General features: G+C 39.7%; 1 protein-coding gene across 1 annotated transcript in view; it reads right to left on the bottom strand.

Annotated features, from left to right (window-relative positions):
• Positions 1 to 7767: 7767 nt before the first annotated feature.
• The window catches only part of LOC105022979 (neural cell adhesion molecule L1-like protein), a 29058-nt gene continuing 22473 nt past the window's right edge, over positions 7768 to 14352 (bottom strand). The window contains exons 26-30 of the mRNA XM_034295839.1: positions 14181 to 14294; positions 13708 to 13869; positions 12127 to 12258; positions 11822 to 11891; positions 7768 to 8421 (exon numbers count right to left, since the gene is read on the bottom strand). Of these exons, the coding sequence (XP_034151730.1) occupies positions 8232 to 8421; positions 11822 to 11891; positions 12127 to 12258; positions 13708 to 13869; positions 14181 to 14294 (668 nt within the window). The 3' untranslated portion in view covers positions 7768 to 8231. The remainder of the gene's footprint in view (positions 8422 to 11821; positions 11892 to 12126; positions 12259 to 13707; positions 13870 to 14180; positions 14295 to 14352) is intronic.

Here is a 14352-nt window from a genome sequence, read left to right on the forward strand (position 1 = left end):
TCCTGTGCACAGGACTCTTCCGATCACCCCACAGATGTTCAATTGGATTCAGTTCTGGGCTCTGGCTGAGCCATTCCCAAACGTCTTCTGGTGAAGCCATGCTTTTGTGGATTTGGATGTGTGCTTTGGGTCGTTGTCGTGCTGAAAGGTGAATTTCCTCTTCAGCTTTCTAACAGACATCTGAAGGTTTTGTGCCAAAATTGCCTGGTATTTGGAACTGTTCATAATTCCCTCCACCCTGACTAAGGCCACGGTTCCAGCTGAAGAAAAATAGCCCCAAAGCATGATGCTGCCACCACCATGCTTCACTGTGGGTATGGTGTTCTTTGGGTGATGTGCAGTGTTGTTTTTGCACAAAACATACCTTTTGGAATTATGGCCAAAAAGTTCAACCTTGGTTTCATTAGACCATAACACATTTTCCCACATGCTTTTGGGGGACTTGATGTTTGTTGGATGTTTTTCTTTGTAAGATGTTTTTCTTTGCCACCCTACCCCATAGCCCATTCATATGAAGAATACAGGAGAATGTTGTCACATATAGCACACAGCCAGTACTTGCCAGAAATTCCTGCAGTTCCTTTAATTTTGCTGTAGGCCTCTTGGAAGCCTCCCTGACCAGTTTCTTCTCATCTTTTCATCAATTTTGGAGGGACGTCCAGTTCTTGGTTATGCCTCTGTTGTGCCATATTTTCTCCACTTGATGACTGTCTTCAGTGTGTTCCATGGTATATCTAATGCTTTGGAAATTATTTTGTGCCCTTCTCCTGACTGATATCTTTCAAAAATGAGATACCTCTGATGCTTTGGAAGCTCTCTGCGAACCGTGGCTTTTGCTCTGAGATGCAACTAAGAAAATGTCAGGAAAATCCTACTAGAACAGCTGAACTTTATTTGTGATTAATCAGATTCACTTTAAATTATGGCAGTTGTGTAATGACTTCTATTTAACATGAGTTTGAATGTGATTGGTTAATTCTGAACACAGCCACATCCCCAGTTATAAGAGGGTGTGGACACTTATGCAACCAGGTTATTGTTAGATTTTTATTTTACATTTTTCCCCCTCGAAGATTTCAGTTTGTTTTTCAAATGAATTGTTCACATTATAGGTCACATTAAAAGTAGAAAAAGTTCTGACATGATTTATCTTTGTCTCATTCTTTCGCATAACAAAAACCTGGTATTTTAACAGGGGTGTGTAGATTTTTTTATATCCACTGTACAAGGCATTCTAAACTACACAGACAGACCTAATGCATTTAGAAAAAGCAACAGTTGTACTAATGGTGCCATGTCAAGTTTTTGACAAATTGGCTTTTGGACACATGTTATCAGGTGTGTGGTGTGTAATTGTTGACTCACCGATTTTGCATTTATGTTCAATATATTTTACAAATGACAGGGGTTAAATCAATGTCGGTGTTAGGGTTGGCCAAACCAATGTCCTCGCCAATCATTCCTTGGGTTATTGGGATTTGATTGGTTTTAATTGAATGGCAGTGTTACTACTATACAATAAAGGGTTTCAGTTAAATCCAGATCAGGGATGGATCTCCTGTTCTCTGGGGCCATCCTGATTAGTGTTACAGTTTTCCCACAGCAGACATACCTGACTCCAATTGTTAACTAGTAATGATCTTTTTAGAAGGTAATTAGTTTAAATGGAAATAAAGTTTGACACCAGCAGCCCCAGAGGACTGGAGTTGCAGTCTGCACTGGGCATCATCAGCTAACCCTATCGAACCATGACATTAGATCAGTGTTTAAAGTGTGCCTGAGCACCCTGGGAACTTAGACAAATAATCAGATCAGCTATTATTAATCAAAGGCAAGGGTGAGACTGTTGCCCTGTGCCAAATCTTATTTGGATGACCTCTTGCTGACCTGTGAACCTTCCCAGAGCCCACGGCTCATTCCTATTGATTTTAGTCCTCCTACTCAGTTCATATCACATTTGCTTTGTGTTACTCTCCACTGCTTGGAGCTGTCTGTGCTGTACAGTGAACTGGCATTTCATCTACATTAATAAACAAAATGAGCAAGATGAGATCCTCTGTTTGCTGTCACTTTTTGGACATTTTCTAGCATCCGTATTCCACCAAATGGCATCATCAGGACCATCTGTACAGTTTTCTTGTTTGTTAGTTAGATTGTTAAGACATCGTTCCACACTGGAACATTTCTGTAATTTGTACATACAGTAACCTCAGTGGCCAGTATAATGTGTACACCTATCTAGTATCGCCAAATACATTCATTCTACAAGAGTCAGAAACCATCCACAGGGATGTCAGTCTGTGCTGACAGTCTGTGTATGATCACATAGTTGCTGCAGATTGCCGTGAACGTCCTGATCTCTCATCCCAAAGACTGAGCAGTATTGGATTGGACTGAACACATTTGCTGTCATGTTCCTGGAAACATTTTGAGACAATATGTGCTTTGTGAGATTATCCTGCTGGAAGAATTCATGGGACAAAGGTTAAACTGTAGCAATGGAGGGATGCACCTGGTCAGCAAATTGTTTAGATATGAAATTGTGAACATCAGCCCGTATTGCTGACACAAGACAGAATGGGTCCATGTGCACACCAAATTGTGACTGCCTTCAACATGACGCAACAAAAACCGGAATTGGTTCAATCAGACTGTGTTTTTCCACACCTCAGTTGTACAGTGTTGGTGATTGTGTGCCCACCACAGAGTGTTTGTTGTTATTACGTGATAGGAGGTGAACATTATGTGTAATTGAGGCCGACACGTTCTATTTCTGATACAGTATAAGCTGTATATATTCTATCTACACACTGAATCAGTCACGATCAGTTTCATTTTGATTCAGTAGACAGACTGACACTTCACTTCCAAATATGTCTCTATCACTTCTAAGGCATGCCAGGCAGTGCTGTATAATACAGGTAGATAAATGGCATTAGGCTGACTAGGCAGATCAGCAATGCAGCAATTTAATGTTACCATGAAAGCAATGTTACCCCTAATTTTAGAGTAAATATATTCAGCAGTACGCTGGCCACCTACACCCGTACAAATTACAGGTTTTCTGTGAAACCCATATTTGTTCAATAAATGGGTAAAACAACCTGTTTCACCATGATTAAACTTCTAATTGGTCCGTCTGTGAAATCTGAAAATTGTGTCAATCATAGCTATATATTCTTGTATATCCGCTAGTAGATATTGTGTGAATACTTTTCTAGAACACATCGGTATGTATATCAAAGAATGTATTTAGTTTACATTTTGTTAATGTACAACAAGTGTCATTAGATGAATACAAATTCTTCAGGAATGTACCACAAAGCAAAGCAGTTGCACATTTTCTTATCTTAGCAACTTGGTGATGCAGCATGACAACCTGAATGTGGTTGGTCGACCATCTGCAATGGAAAGTATTGTACATTCCTCCATTCATTGACCATATAAAATCTCCATAATTTAATCTGTTTCAAACTTTTATAACAACCAAACAAAAAAGCACTTGTGTTGCAACGCAATTTCTGATGGAGACACATTGAGGAAATAATAATACATTTTACAGTTAAGTACCACTTCCTGTACTCACTCAAGTGGAATTGACCCCATTAAAAACAGGACTGAGATAAGTAGATTTTCACAAATAAATGAGTGTTAGAGTCAAGGCTCTCACTGTGCATATGTAGGGCTAAATTTTTATCTAATGTCAATGCAGGTTACTGCAGTTGGTCCATTGTCACATTTGTGTGGTTTATTAGCAACATTAACACAATAAAAAGATTTTGGGACCTAGCAAACCCTGAAATATGTTTTAAGGGTGAAGTACAATGTTCTTAAACCTGGGCAAAATTAATCTGGAGCCTCACAGGTATAATCGCCACAACAGTATTCACAGGACTTGTTTACTTTCAATTTGACTTTTTAAAAAATTTAAAAACATACTTCTAGACACAGTTGTGGTTTTACAAACCATTATGATACTGGTTGATTTGGAAGACACAGAGCTATTTAGAACAGATTAGATGTTTGACTCAAACTTTTTGCCTGACCGTGTAAGCTGAGCCGGCCTAGAAGAGGGGAATGTCTCTTAATGACTCAATCCATCCCCGGCTTGTTAAATAGCATAGTGGTTAGAGACATGGGCTACAGAAGAACAGGTCCCATGTTCGACTCCTGTAGCACAAGATGCCTGATGTTCAGGTCAGGCAAAAATGTTGCTGGCTATAACTTTATGTAGCTAGGTAATAGGAAGCCTAAAATAAAATATTAGTATCACAAAAACCTGGCATTTTAACAGGGGTGTGTAGACTTTTTATATCCACTGTATATCACCTTATATAATTGAATTATGGCTTTTATTTTGAAAAATTAAATCTGAGTTAGCGATGCTAGCATAATATCCTGCTGCTAGATATCACTAGTTTACTGTTATTTTGCGACTATTTCAGGATTTTTTAATTATGTCTTAACATTTCTTCAGGTAGTCAAACACTTCGCTGGCTACATGATTCTCTCGTCCTTTCACTTGACATAAATTGTAGTTATTGTATCAATGCCATTCACGAATGGCAAATAAGCTGTTAAAACGGCCAGTGGCAAAAGTCATACAGTTAATAGATACTATTTGTGGTGGAGGTAAACTTCGTAAGAAATGTTACTCAGTTTAACACAATGGTTAATGGTGTCTAACAAAATATTCAAACTTGACGTGATGTTAATGCATGACAACATTATATAATGTCAATATGTTATACTGACACCTGGCAAATGGCCAGCTCTGTGGGGATGTGGTTAAAGACACAGCCTTTCACGTGGGGGAGCTAGGTTGGAATCTTGAGGGGGCAGCCATGATCAACACTTTCTGTTGTGGGCCTACTGAACTAGCCTTGCCTGGTTTCTTGTTATTACAGTATTTAGTCATGTACACTCACCTAAAGGATTATTAGGAACACCTGTTCAATTTCTCATTAATGCAATTATCTAATCAACCAATCACATGGCAGTTGCTTCAATGCATTTAGGGGTGTGGTCCTGGTCAAGACAATCTCCTGAACTCCAAACTGAATGTCAGAATGGGAAAGAAAGGTGATTTAAGTAATTTTGAGCGTGGCATGGTTGTTGGTGCCAGACTAGCCGGTCTGAGTATTTCACAATCTGCTCAGTTACTGGAATTTTCACGCACAACCATTTCTAGGGTTTTCAAAGAATGGTGTGAAAAGGGAAAAACATCCAGTATGCGGCAGTCCTGTGGGCAAAAATGCCTTGTTGATGCTAGAGGTCAGAGGAGAATGGGCCGACTGATTCAAGCTGATAGAAGAGCAACTTTGACTGAAATAACCACTCGTTACAACCGAGGTATGCAGCAAAGCATTTGTGAAGCCACAACACGCACAACCTTGAGGCGGATGGGCTACAACAGCAGAAGACCCCACCGGGTACCACTCATCTCCACAACAAATAGGAAAAAGAGGCTACAATTTGCACAAGCTCACCAAAATTGGACAGTTTAAGACTGGAAGAATGTTGCCTGGTCTGATGAGTCTCGATTTCTGTTGAGACATTCAGATGGTAGAGTCAGAATTTGGCGTAAACAGAATGAGAACATGGATCCATCATGCCTTGTTACCACTGTGCAGGCTGGTGGTGGTGGTGTAATGGTGTGGGGGATGTTTTCTTGGTACACTTTAGGCCCCTTAGTGCCAATTGGGCATCGTTTAAATGCCACGGCCTACCTAAGCATTGTTTCTGACCATGTCCATCCCTTTATGACCACCATGTACCCATCCTCTGATGGCTACTTCCAGCAGGATAATGCACCATGTCACAAAGCTTGAATCATTTCAAATTGGTTTCTTGAACATGACAATGAGTTCAATGTACTGAAATGGCCCCCACAGTTATCAGATCTCAACCCAATAGAGCATCTTTGGGATGTGGTGGAACGGGAGCTTCGTGCCCTGGATGTGCATCCCACAAATCTCCATCAACTGCAAGATGCTATCCTATCAATATGGGCCAACATTTCTAAAGAATGCTTTCAGCACCTTGTTGAATCAATGCCATGTAGAATTAAGGCAGTTCTGAAGGCGAAAGGGGGTCAAACACAATATTAGTATGATGGTCCTAATAATCCTTTAGGTGAGTGTATATTGATCAGTGAAGGCTGCTTATTGGCTAAATAGTTGGGGCAGTAGTACATGGATGTATAGCTAGTCCATCTTCGTAGGATTTGACGGCAAATCAATTGTCCAATTCTGAGCCGCCTGACTAAAAAAACATAGCGGACAATCTTGGTTCAAAATACATTACCAGAAATAACCACAGACGTCTATGAAATGCTATTGAAAGACAAATAAACTGTCCCTTGACCTAATGATATGTCTGCCTTGCTAGGTAGGTACAAGATTTGAGTAGTCTATAAGCAATTTCTAGTGAATCAGATCAATTGCTGTAGCCCAGGCAAAGTGCTCGGAAACTTTGATTGCGGTCAAGTCGTAGAGGATGCATGGCTAACATGAATATAGCCAGCTGGTTAACATTGGAAAATGTATTTTAAGACATATGGTCAGGCCATTACTAGCTACTTTATCCACTGACGCAAAAGTGAAAATATTTAGCAGAAAATTGGTCAAATGAGAAATATGGAAGTACCTCTTGTGTCATCACCAACAAAAAAATTAAGCGACAAACATTCCTCAAAACTCTGAATGAAATAAATGCGCCACTAAGCGCCACTGCCAGCTCCAAACCATTAACACTGTGCTGTATAAATAATGTGATTAAACCCTTACAATCACATTGGTGCAGCCCTTACCCAAGAGCAAGACATTGCTATGTAATCCAAGCACTGGGCTTTGGGCCTTACCCCCACAGCTACTGCTGACAGAGTAGTAGGTACCCGAAAAAACATTTTGACCTTTAAAACCGACAAATGTACACATGTACCACACTTTAATGGATTTTTAAGATGAAAAACAATGACTTGCAAGTCGCAATTACTCGCAAGTCAGAAAGCGGTTCTGCACCAATGCCTGTTAGAAAATGAAGTTCTCAATAACAATATGAAAAATACAATAACCTGTTTAAAAAAAAAAGGATTCCAAGTTGCTCGCTATAGAGAGCTAATCTAAGTCTTATTTCGCTTTTTTGCATTTTTTGTAGTATATGCTTTAGACAAGGGAGAAATTGGCAGTTTGTCATCCTGGTCTCTCATCCAGGTAAAATGCATATTCACAAAACAAGCCAAGGAGGAAGGCCCGCCTGGCACAAAGCGATTGGCTAGAGCGGGATTGCTGGAACAGAATTGGCCGGAAAGTATCGGCACGCTCCAAAAATTATAAATTGACATTCCACTGCCACTGAACTGTCTGTGTTGCTAAACAACTCTGAGAGGGCCTCCTTAGCTTACACAACATGTTTATAGGGGACAAAACGTTTTTTTTTTTTTTACCTACCCAGTGCAGATTAAACATAATCCATAAATTATAATGAAGCGACCACTGTGACTGACCAAAACTGCTGACTCTAATCAACAAATTAAATACATCCCAAACTTTTCTGTGAATTTGGTGAATATATCCCAGCAAACTGAAATACCAATCATTTCTGTTTTAATTTGAATTGTAGACTGCTTAAAGTCAAAGTAACTGTAATAACCCATTCTACTTACTTGTGCGCTTGCATGTAATGTCTTTGTAGAATGACTGTGAGAAAGGCAGTTTCAAGGAATGCACAAGAAAATAAGCTGACACCATCTAAAATGTAAATTCCACCTACACAAGTCAACCTTTAAACTTATTGTTCCAAAAGATCAGGCTGCTGTGTTGTTTAGCAATAGGAAAAATCACTTTTAAAGTATAGTGCTTCACAAACAGGTGTTTGATAGTGATTTATTTTAAGTATAAAAAACAAGTATTCTTTTGTGGTTATTAGTTTACATGAACATGGTCAGTGATGTCCCCCATCAAATGTACCTGCTCTCCCTCCTAAACAAAACCTACACCAATATGTTATCTGCTGTATACCTTTTTGCTTTATATATTTATGTAATGTATTTATATTGGAACTGCAGAGGGCATATCTTGACAACAAGGATGTAAAAAATAAAATCCATCGCAATGTGGAGGTACAAAACAAATATGCACCATAGGTAATTGTGATTGATTCAGAAAAAATAAATGTCCTTTGCTGCCGCACAGATTCTTGAGTGATTTACAAAGGCAGCATTGATATTTTCATGCAGTCAGCTGTCCATTGGATTCTGCTAAAGAGACTGGTTTTTTGTGGCTAGAGTATTCTCCTATAAACGAACCGTCTTCGTTGAACGATTCTTCTTCGTCCCCATAGTCCACCAAGCTGTCCACACTGTCGCTGTTAGTTCCATCTTCCCAATCCAGGGAATGGCTTTTTAGTGGCTTTTCGTCACTGTCAAACAGGACAAATGCAAGTTTTGGTTACACACGTTCACTGAAACAGTTTTTAAGTTGGCAGATATTTTATATTTTATTTAATCTAAAATACATTGTAGTCACAAAAATAATGACCCTTCATAGTTTGAGATATTACCTAACTATTTTAATCAGAATGTATATACCCATTATTATAATAATATATTATAATCATATTGATCGAAACTCGTTGGTCTATGATGAGCGCAATGTGTTGACTGTGACGATCGGACTGGGTCAAACTCGATACGATCAGCTCTGTATATGGGGAAACATAACTGAGGAGGCACGAACTGGATACCTGAGGGGGCAATACCCCTTTTGCACCCCCGTGGAACAGGGCCTGCAATACCATCATGTATCTTAGCTTTTTACCTTACTATGGTCTAATATATATGTTGGATGTATGTTAAATAATTTTGAACTTACAATTTCCATTTAGTTTAGTTTAACTGTGAGAGGAGATGAATAAGTTATCTTTGAAAATTTGAGACTGAATTTTCAGATGTACTACTGTATTCTACTTTTATTTTCAGAAATGTGATTTTCTATCTGAAAATAACAACTGAATCTAACATTTCATGAACCACGAGAGCAGCAACAACACATCACAGAACAATACCTCTGATTGGATCAGAGCAAAAAAGCAAAGGCCACCACACTACAATCACGTTACTAATAATTAATTACTAATCCATGTATTTTGATGTAAACTGCCCAAATGCAGCTCAATCATGGGGTGTATCATGGGCTATATGCAGTCCCAGACAATCAGCCTGTCAGCCCTGGTAATTCCAGGGGAGCGTGCAGGGGCCCATATTTTATGCCAGTAGAACCTAGAACATTGCCAGCTTGTGTCTCCCAAGAAGAAAAATGGTCACAGAATCCAGATAGGTTATCCATTAACCTCATATTATTGAGCAGGTGCACTAAGGAAAGGGTACATAGGTGAACAATGCGTTCACATTCATTCGTTTCTCAATATTAATGCAATCATGAATAGAGACCTGCGTCAAGGACATACTGCTTGAGTAGTGTTGTGCGCTGTATGAAAATGTGTCAAATGTGTCTCAGATGACATAGAGTTCAAGTCTGGACCATTTATACTGTGAGTGCACCATGCTTGTCTAACTATTTGTTTGCTGGTGAAGCCTGGGCTGCAGTGTTAGCATCCGTGCTGCACAGATGCTAACTCAGTTGAATAATGCAACACAATGTTTAAAGGGCATGTACAAACAGGCAGTCGTGCTTTCTCAGCACTGAGGCTCACATCAATTCAACAGCGCAGTACTTTGATAGGGATTATATGCAAACCAAAATAAAAAAAGATGCTGATTTACAGCTGATAGTCAGCAAAAATGTAATTAATTCACTTGTCTCCCTTGCAACCTCTTGAAAGTCTTGCAGAGGAAAAAAAGAAAGGTAGGTACAGTATTATACGTAGGGCGGAAGGACGGTATGTAAATAGGGAGGTAGAGGTAATGAAGGGAAGGACGGGAGGAATGTAAATAGGGAGGTAGAGGTAATGAAAGGAAGGACGGGAGGTATGTATATAGGGAGGTAGAGGTAATGAAGGGGAAGGACGGGAGGTATGTACATAAGGAGGTAGAGGTAATGAAGGGGAAGGACGGGAGGTATGTACATAGGGAGGTAGAGGTAATGAAGGGAAGGACGGGAGGTATGTATATAGGGAGGTAGAGGTAATGAAGGGGAAGGACGGGAGGTATGTACATAGGGAGGTAGAGGTAATGAAGGGGAAGGACGGGAGGTATGTACATAGGGAGGTAGAGGTAATGAAGGGAAGGACGGGAGGTATGTACATAAGGAGGTAGAGGTAATGAAGGGAAGGAAGGGAGGTATGTACATAGGGAGGTAGAGGTAATGAAGGGAAGGAAGGGAGGTATGTACATAGGGAGGTAGAGGTAATGAAGGGAAGGACGGGAGGTATGTACATAGGGAGGTAGAGGTAATGAAGGGAAGGACGGGAGGTATGTACATAGGGAGGTAGAGGTAATGAAGGGAAGGAAGGGAGGTATGTACATAGGGAGGTAGAGGTAATGAAGGAAGGAAGGGAGGTATGTACATAGGGAGGTAGAGGTAATGAAGGGAAGGACGGGAGGTATGTACATAGGGAGGTAGAGGTAATGAAGGGAAGGACGGGAGGTATGTACATAGGGAGGTAGAGGTAATGAAGGGAAGGACGGGAGGTATGTACATAGGGAGGTAGAGGTAATGAAGGGAAGGACGGAAGGTATGTACATAGGGAGGTAGAGGTAATGAAGGGAAGGAAGGGAGGTATGTACATAGGGAGGTAGAGGTAATGAAGGGAAGGATGGGAGGTATGTACATAGGGAGGTAGAGGTAATGAAGGGAAGGATGGGAGGTATGTACATAGGGAGGTAGAGGTAATGAAGGGAAGGACGGGAGGTATGTACATAGGGAGGTAGAGGTAATGAAGGGAAGGATGGGAGGTATGTACATAGGGAGGTAGAGGTATTGAAGGGAAGGACGGGAGGTATGTACATAGGGAGGTAGAGGTAATGAAGGGAAGGACGGGAGGTATGTACATAGGGAGGTAGAGGTAATGAAGGGAAGGACGGGAGGTATGTACATAGGGAGGTAGAGGTAATGAAGGGAAGGATGGGAGGTATGTACATAGGGAGGTAGAGGTAATGAAGGGAAGGACGGGAGGTATGTTCATAGGGAGGTAGAGGTAATGAAGGGAAGGACGGGAGGTATGTACATAGGGAGGTAGAGGTAATGAAGGGAAGGACGGGAGGTATGTACATAGGGAGGTAGAGGTAATGAAGGGAAGGGAAGGAGATGGGAGATGGGATAAAAAAATCAACAATTTCCTGACTTATTATATTTCTAATTGATTTGTATTTAATTTAAATACAATAATCATTTGTTATATTTTGGACATTATTTGTTTCACTCTCATTTTTGTTTATGTAAAGTTTAATTTTTTTATCCAAATGATATTTTCTTACCCGTCTGTGACCTGATTAATATACAACAAGCTGTGTTTGGGATTTTCATATACCTGCCCACACACTTCCTTCTACACACACCTACACACACCCATCTACAACTTCAAAACATCTACTGTACACATTTACTGTAGTTCCCGCTCTACTGTCACTGTTACCATATTCATTGTAGGTGAACAGCTACCTCCATTTTTTCTTTTACTTACAACTCTGTGCTGATCCAAATAAAGCGCATGCATGTTAAGGTTTTCTTCCAGAACAAGAGAAATGTACAGATTTACTTATACATATACAGTGAAAATGTATAATGCTTTCAGTGACCAATATCCTCTCTTCTAAATTAATACACACCGTTCTTCGGCAAACAGATAGGTAATGTCTCACCTGATTTCAGAGGTGTCATCACTCATGCTCTGGGACTCAACTTCAGGATGTAGATCCTCTCTCTCTTTGACTGTATGTTGAAACTTGTTTTGTTAGTCAGGATTATAAATAGACAGGCATATTTCAACATTTTGGAAATATGAAACGACAGACGAATTGGGAATGTAATCAAGCATTTACATTTTTGTACTAAATAACCCTACACTGCAACACAATGCTTGAAATTATTTTGAAAAAGAAGCTTGCTATAGTAATGTTTAAATGCGTATTTATGTGTAGGTAGCGTGCCAGCTGAGCTGATGTACCTGCGTATTTGCCACTTTGGTTGTGAAACACAAAGCATGCCATGAGCACAGCGACTGTGAGGAGAGCCACAGCGCACATCATCCCAATGATCCAGGGCTGAATGGCCGCCCTCCCGTGAACACTGGACAATTCTAAACCAAAAACAAACACAGGGGTTTAGTTACCCTGTGCCAAAGCCTCCTGAGACCCTGTGTCCGCATATGAAGACACTATGTTTTAAGCTTCCTGCAACATGTGCTTCATTCTGCTTAACTTAAACCTATTGTTCTTATTAGAGGACAGTTGTCTGCACCATGATTAGATATTATACTTATCAGGTCCTACTAATCCCAAATAGCTAAGAGAAATTAAAAAGGCATACGTTATCAAAGCTCAGGTCTTAGGAGGTTAAAGCAGGTATTCCCAAACTTTCTAGGTTCCTGATCCCTTTTGTAATAGCAAATTAATCAGGGACCCATTCTTAATGAGGACAAAATACCAAATATTAAAATCTACTATAACACTGAGAGTAGGCTATATAGCTGGAACATCCGTGTCTTCGGTATTGGGATGATGCATTTAAAAATCAGTTAGCATCAGATGTTTTGGTCTATTTCCTGCAAATTGTAACATTTTGTAGGAAGGAAAGAGAAAAGTTGCAGTTTTCAAGATTGTGTTATGGTCCATTATAAAGAAAAACAGCATTTAGGGGAAAACAATAATTTTCTGTTGAAAATACCAATGGTAAAGAACATACAGCACTGTGCAAAAGTCTTAAAAGCTATTTATCTTGGCATTAAGTGTTTTTTTGCTCAGAAAAAACATAGAATTCAAATCAATTAAAATAAACATGAATAAAATAAATTGCAAGAAGAATCTTGTGTTAACCAAAAAAATATGTTATCCATATTTTGGGAAACGACATTTCGAGAAACTGAGCAAGTTGAAGACAGAAAATGCAATGGATGACCCAAATAGTGTCTGCATCTGATTAAAAGTACTCAAATGTCACTTCCTTGAGGGACTGAAGGAATCTGAGTGAAGTGCTTTCTCAGTATCAGACAGAAACACCTGGCACCAAAGTCAACAATTTGACAGATAATGAACCCAAACACTCTGCAAAGACTGCCACGTCCCAGAGGAGAGGAGGTTTGTATTTGGAACCTTGTGGTTATGGCAAATCCTGCAAGCAGCTTGGAAGAACTTAACACGGGACTACTTGAAACAGTTCCGCCATTTTGCATTAAACAATTTTCTCAAGTAGCCTAAGACTTTAGCACTGTGCTGTACAATGTAGTCTGTACCCCTCAGCCAAAGCGTATTTTATCATTCGTTGTTTGTAGCATTTATTAGACAGATAAAAGTGTTGTAAAGATATCCTACCTAATGGTATAAACAATTTGTAAAAACAAATGTATTTCCCCCTTGGTAACATTGTAAATTGCTTCAATAAAACATACTTAATAAGGAACACATGATAAAAAGATTTCAACACAGATTTTGACAATAATAAATGTTTGTCGGTTTGGAATTCAGTTGTTGTGGGTGGAAATGACAGTTGATGGCTACCAATTGTACCCTAATGGCCTTTTCTCTCTCACCTTTGACCCTGGTTTGTATAACATCTTCGAAAATACTAGCATTATTGTGCTGTGACTTAGCCACTAGACGCACAGTGTACTTCGTCCCAGGATCCAGCCCTTCAATCATGTGGAAACCTTTAGAAGTGTTTACTGCTTCTGAAATCCTCCAGTTACTTTCACCTACAAGAGTTGCACAACTACCATGTGTTATTATACAGGCTAGCAGAACATTATAATGACTATCGTCACACTAAACACTAGTTCTGTGATAACTACTACATAGAGAAGTTTCCTATTAGCAGTACATTGTTTACATTTCCAAGAGTGCATACAAATGCATTGCAAGTATAAATGCATTGTAAGCTACTGAAATGCAATACAGTAGCAGTCAGTTCACACATACATTCAAGCCCTAAACATACGTTTCAAACAGAAACATTACAAATGTGCTATTACAAAGAGGAAGCTGTGGGGATTAGAGAGTAGCTTACGGTTATTCATATAAGAAATATAGAACTCAGATTCCTGTTGTTCATCCTTGGCAGTCCAACTGATTTTTGCAAAGGTGTCACTCACATAGGAGCTTATGTTAAACAGAGCTGTGACTGATAAAGAGAGAAGGAAGAAAGGGGAGGGAAAAGAGAGGCAGGGAAGAGAGGATTA

Source organism: Esox lucius, chromosome 12, assembly GCF_011004845.1.
Source record: "Esox lucius isolate fEsoLuc1 chromosome 12, fEsoLuc1.pri, whole genome shotgun sequence".
Taxonomy (NCBI): domain Eukaryota; kingdom Metazoa; phylum Chordata; class Actinopteri; order Esociformes; family Esocidae; genus Esox; species Esox lucius.